General features: G+C 40.8%; 1 protein-coding gene across 1 annotated transcript; it reads left to right on the top strand.

Annotated features, from left to right (window-relative positions):
* Window positions 1–2,941: 2,941 nt before the first annotated feature.
* Window positions 2,942–5,287, top strand: LOC103507929 (the record flags this gene model as incomplete). The annotated part of the gene is given in 2 exon segments (XM_026822667.1): window positions 2,942–3,033; window positions 3,446–5,287. A coding segment is annotated over 1 exon segment (1,691 nt), but the record flags the coding sequence as incomplete, so codon positions are not given.
* Window positions 5,288–6,214: the final 927 nt, after the last annotated feature.

The following is a 6,214-nucleotide window of genomic DNA, read 5'->3' as shown; positions in this document are numbered from 1 at the left end:
GAGAAAGAGAGAGAGAGAGAGAGGGAGGGAGGGAGGGAGGAAGGAACAAAGGGGAAGATAGGTGAGATTTTCAAAGAGGGAAACTATAGGGTCAATACAGTATGCCTGTGTGGTTTGTCTTAGAATCCAGGTTGAATTAAGCACTTACTATTTTCAGCCAATGTAGTTTTAGGGGAGTCCAGGAAATGTCAGAGTAGTTATGTAGGTAAGAGGAGAAAAAATTTTTTCACCGTTCATTTTTATTTATTACCCTCCCAAGTGGCGTAGCCTTTAGACCTAAAGAAACATGAATAGAAAGTCACCTCAAGACTGGACTTTGGAAGGTCGAAAAAAATAATAAAAATTCCTTCTCTCTTCATTTTTGGAACCATGAGACCTCCTCAGTTACAGTTCCCTCTATCATAGATACCTCAAAAGAAAGAAGAAGAAGAAGAAGAAGAAGAAGAAGAAGAAGAAGAAGAAGAAGAAGAAGAAGAAGAAGAAGAAGAAGAAGAAAGGTTATATTTACAAAAGAAAGGGATTTTTTACCGCTTAGATTTTTCCCCCTTTGCACGCCACTGGGGCCGCCTGTTTATTTCCCTTTGTGAACTGTTTTTTTTTCCTTCTTTTTTTTCTAAGGGATTTTAGAGGTTTCGTTTTTGTAATGGAAAATCTAATAAACAATTGCAGCTCTACAATTTTTTCCCTTCTCCCAGTCTCTCTTCCTTCTTCCTCTCCTTTTCTTCTCCTCCTTCTTTCCCCCGTCTTTCTCTCTCCCCCTTTCTCTTTCTGTCTCTCCCTCGACCGTTTGTGTCGTTACAATTTGGCTTTGTGTTGCTATGGAAGAGGGAGAAAAGGAAGAGAAGAAGAAGAAAACAGAAGGAAAAAGGAGAGGGGAAAAGAGAAAAAGAACGAGGGAGAAAGAGAAGAGAAAAAAAAGGGATTGAAAAAGGAAATAGGGATGGAGAGGGAGAGAGAAAAATGGAGGGAGAGAGGGATGCAGTGAAAGAGTTAAATAAAGAGATTTTTAGGAGGAAGAAACGGAGTGAGAGAGAAATAGGGAGACAGAAATAGATAAAGGAAGAGAGAGAGGGAGAGAGAAAGGAAGAGAGAGAGAGATCACGTTACTACACAAAGTCAGTTGTACAAATTGCGGTACAAAAGGCTTGGTTAATCTTTGTTAACCTTTTCCTCTCTCTCTCTCTCTCTCTTCCTATCTCTCTTTCCCTCCCTCTTCTTTCCTCTTTTTTTTTGACAATTTTCTCTCCAGATTGTCCGTTAGATTTACCAGAAGAAAGCCCACCGTTCCGAGAACGAACCTTTCTTTTCAGTATAAACTTGGAATGTAGCACGCGTTCTGCCAAAAGTTGACTAGGCTTACGAAAACTCGTTTAGACTGCTATACTGCTGGGATAGAGGGACTTTTTAGTCCTGTTTGGGCAGGAAAAGTTGTCTAACTAGTAGCTGGTAAAACCTTGTTTAGACTGTTGGGATAGAGGGACTTTTTAGTCCGATTCGGGTAGAATAAAGCCTATTCTATTCTATCCTATTCTATTCTATGTAGGTATTAGGAGAGTATCCAGCGAAATATAGGACAAATGGTGTTCCAGTTCAAATCTATCCCGGAACGGAAGTATTAAATCAGCAGGCGCCATTTTGTTTTGTATTGACGTTTTTGTGCTCTTTTTGATGAGTTCTCCCTCTCTTCTCTCTCTCTCTCTCTCTCCCTCTCCCTTTCTCCTTCTTTCTCTCTCTCTAACACACACACATATATTCTGTCTCTCTCTTTATATCTATCTGATCATTTTCCCTCTTTTTCCATCATGTCTCCCTCTTTCTTTCTCTCTTTTATTACATACCCTTTTCTGTCACCATATATTTCTCACATGATTTTTTATCTCTATCTCTCTTTTTCTCACATTACCCTTTCCCCCTCCCCTCTCTCTCTCTCTCTGCCTCCTAACCCTTTCTCTCTCTATTTCTTTCTCCCTCTCTCTTCCCCTCTTTTATCTCACTATAATATTTCCCCACTTTGTCTCTTTCTCTCCCTCCCTAGGAGAGGGGAAAAGAGAAAAAGAACGAGGGAGAAAGAGAAGAGAAAAAAAAGGGATTGAAAAAGGAAATAGGGATGGAGAAAAAAAAGGAGAGAGAAAAATGGAGGGAGAGAGGGATGCAGTGAAAGAGTTAAATAAAGAGATTTTTAGGAGGAAGAAAGAGTGAGAGAGAAATAGGGAGACAGAAATAGATAAAGGAAGAGAGAGAGGGAGAGAGAAAGGAAGAGAGAGAGAGAAAGGAAGAGAGAGAGATCACGTTACTACACAAAGTCAGTTTTGTACAAATTGCGGTACAAAAGGCTTGGTTAATCTTTGTTAACCTTTCCCTCTCTCTCTCTCTTCCTATCTCTCTCTCTCTTCCTATATCTCTCTCTCTCTCTCTCTCTCGCTCTCTCTCTCTTCCTATCTCTCTTTCCCTCCCTCTTCTTTCCTCTTTTTTTTTGACAATTTTCTCTCCAGATTGTCCGTTAGATTTACCAGAAGAAAGCCCACCGTTCCGAGAACGAACCTTTCTTTTCAGTATAAACTTGGAATGTAGCACGCGTTCTGCCAAAAGTTGACTAGGCTTACGAAAACTCGTTTAGACTGCTATACTGCTGGGATAGAGGGACTTTTTAGTCCTGTTTGGGCAGGAAAAGTTGTCTAACTAGTAGCTGGTAAAACCTTGTTTAGACTGTTGGGATAGAGGGACTTTTTAGTCCGATTCGGGTAGAATAAAGCCTATTCTATTCTATCCTATTCTATTCTATGTAGGTATTAGGAGAGTATCCAGCGAAATATAGGACAAATGGTGTTCCAGTTCAAATCTATCCCGGAACGGAAGTATTAAATCAGCAGGCGCCATTTTGTTTTGTATTGACGTTTTTGTGCTCTTTTTGATGAGTTCTCCCTCTCTTCTCTCTCTCTCTCATGTATTATGAAATTCTTGCAGCCGAGGCAATGTTGCCTAAGCCAGATCCACCACCAATTCCGCCTGCTCCAAGTCCACCAGCACCCATAGGTAAGCCAAAGTTGCCGCAGCTCAATATTCCCATGTTTGATGGCTCCTATGAGAAATTTAGTGCCTTTAAATCTCTATATGACACATTGATTCACAATCAAGAGTCTTTGTCCATTATTGAAAAGTACAGCTACTTACGTTCCTTGCTAATTGGACCTGCATTGCACACCATTGAGGGTTATCCCTTTTCAAGCGATCACTATGCTATAGCCTACGCTACCTTGGTAAATCGATTCTCTAACAAAAGAATTGTTGCCTCTAATATTTGCAACAAATTATTTGCAATCAAACCATTTAGTTCAGAATGCCAACTGCCAAGTTTCTTAGAATCTTTCCACGTTCAAGTGGAAGCCCTGCGGAATGTACGGGTTGGGGATTTATCTAATTTCTTCTTATCTTTTATGGCCCTCAGGGTTCTGGACACCACCACTCGACAAGCATTTGAAAATGCTCGGCCAGACAAAGAGTCAATCCCTTCTTATGACTCTATAGTCAAGTTCATCCAAGGACGTGTGGCGGTTGCTGAGCTGGTGCCGACTCCCAAATATGTCACCCCCAAGCCTATGGGCTTTCCTATGAAACCTGTTCTTAAACGATCACTCCATGCCAACGTGGTAAAGGATTCACCACCTCCATCCACACCTCAAGGTAATACTTGCCCGTGTTGTAATAAGGGGCACCGTATCCATGAATGTAGCATATTCCAAGCTATGTCAGTACCGGACCGTTATAATGCCTTAAGAGAAAGTCATCTCTGTTTCTCTTGCATGGGACCTCATTCTAGGTCTGCTTGCACCTCCAAATATTATTGCCGCCACTGTCATTCCAAAGGCCACCATACCATGCTTCACACACCTTCTGCCTCACCTCAGGCAGGTGAGCCATCTACCTCACATCAAGCCACCATTGTTTTATCTAACAATGTTGTACCCGTGCCAGCCGAAAGGCAAATGACACAAGTTCTTCTTGGCACTGCATTGATTTCTATAATGGATGCATTTGGACAATACCACGATGTGAGAGCTCTTATTGATTCAGGAAGCATGATTACTATCATGACTCAGTCATTGAGTGAGCGTTTAGCCCTACCATGTAAACCAAGTAACATTCAAGTCCAAGGTGTGGGATCGTCTAAGCTACAACCTGCTAAGGGTGTTGTTGCCTGTACCATTAATTCTAAATGTTCTTCTTTTGCCCTGGCTATTGAGGCAGCTGTCCTGCCCTCAATTGCTGCAAATTTACCTACCATGCCTGTGCCTGTAGAAATCTACAATCAATTGTCAACTGTAAAGTTGGCTGACCCACCTTTTGGTTCCCCTGCCCCAGTGCAACTGTTAATTGGAGCACAGTATTATGCCAACCTTGTTAACCGATCAGAGCCCATTATTACTGGGAAACCTTCTTTGATACCTACCATGTTAGGAACTCTAGTAATGGGTGAATGTCCATCTGCCATGCCTACTGCTCACCATTCGTTCTTTATTTCCCAGAGTGAGGAAGATGTATCCTGCCAGCTCAAAAAATTCTGGGAGATGGAGGAAGTGGCTGTAAATATTCCTGAGGATCCTGAAGACCTACAGTGTGAGCGTCACTTTGTTGAGACCCATTACCGTGACCCTGCTGGCATTTATGTTGTACGCCTGCCCTTTCGAAATGGAACTCCACCTGACTTAGGTAATAATGTTCAGTACGCTAAATCTCGCTTAACGAGACTTGAGTCTTCATTGTCACGGAAGCCTGAGTTTAAAACACTCTACCATGAGAATTTGATTGATTATGTTGAGCAAGGACATATGGTTATTGCCAAAGAACCTTCCACATATGTTATGACACATCATGGTGTTACCAAAGATAGTTCCACCACTAAAGTTAGAGTGGTATTCAACCCAGCAGAGAAAGCTAGTCCCTCACACTCTTCACTAAATGAATCTCTTTTAGTGGGTCCTAAGCTCCAAAATAACATAAATGATATAATGTTAAATTTTCGTCTCCACCCAGTTGCCATCACAGCGGACATCAAGCAGATGTATCGAGCCATTAAGTTAGACCCTAAAGACAGCAAATTCCAGCAAATCCTCTGGCGGTCGGATCCCAGTCAGCCTATCAAGCAATATGAAATCACTCGCGTATGTTTTGGTGTCACGAGTAGTCCATTTCATGCACTTCGTGTGCTCAAACAGCTGATAAAGGATGAGGGGAATAACTATCCAATGGCTGCCAAGGTTCTAGACAGAGACGCCTACATCGACGATATTTAATAAGAGAGAAAAGAAAACAATGGAAGCTATTTTAAAAGCTAATAAAAATAAAAACAAATGGCCAATTGTTCCCAATTTCTTTTTCTAAACTTCTTTTGTTAGTATACTCCATTCTCTTCTATTCTACTCGAGTCTATTCTATTCGACAAGATAATGGTATTATTATGATAGTCAATCGATGATAATGAAATGTAGAGAGAGAGAGAGAGATCAATATAAAAATAGTACCTATTATTTATAATTATTTCAGTTCCTATAGGTACAGTGGATTAATAAAAATCTAAATTATAAATAATAGGTATGTTCATAAATTTGTACATAGTACATCTCTTTCTGTCTTCCTCCTTCCCAACTTTTCTCTCTCTCCTTCCCTCTCTTTCTTTCTCATGACCTTTATCTCCTATCCTACTTCTCTCTCTCTCTTTCTCTCCCTCCCTCTCTTTCTCTCCTTCCCTCTCTTTTTTTCTCATGAACTTTATCTCCTATCCTCTTCTCTCTCTCTTTCTCTCCCTTCCTCTCTCTCATTCCCTTATTCCTTCCCTCTCTTTCTAGCTCTCTCTCTCTCTCTCTCTTACATTTAATCTATTTCAATGTTCCTCGAAATTTCCGCTATCCCACTCCTTTTTCTGTTTTTTGTTTCCACTTTTTCTTCTGTTTTTGATATCATATAATTTTATTCTAATATCCCCCCCCCTCTCTCTCTTTCTCTCCCTCTCTCCTATATTTTCGAGTATGAGATAGAAATAGGAGAGCATAAAATAGTACTGCAGTGGCGTAGGGAGAGAGACAAAAATAGAGAGAGAGAAAAATAGGGAGGGAGAGAGAGAGAGAGAAAGAAATAGGGAGAGAGAAAGAAAGAGAGAGAGAGAAAGAAAGAGAGAAAAAAATAGAGAGAGCGAAAAATAGGGAGGGAGAGAAAGAGA

This window comes from Diaphorina citri, unplaced genomic scaffold, assembly GCF_000475195.1.
Source record: "Diaphorina citri unplaced genomic scaffold, Diaci psyllid genome assembly version 1.1 scaffold352, whole genome shotgun sequence".
Classification (NCBI taxonomy): domain Eukaryota; kingdom Metazoa; phylum Arthropoda; class Insecta; order Hemiptera; family Psyllidae; genus Diaphorina; species Diaphorina citri.
The sequence above is the reverse complement of the archived record's forward strand: the minus strand, read 5'-3'. Positions and strand labels throughout refer to the sequence as shown.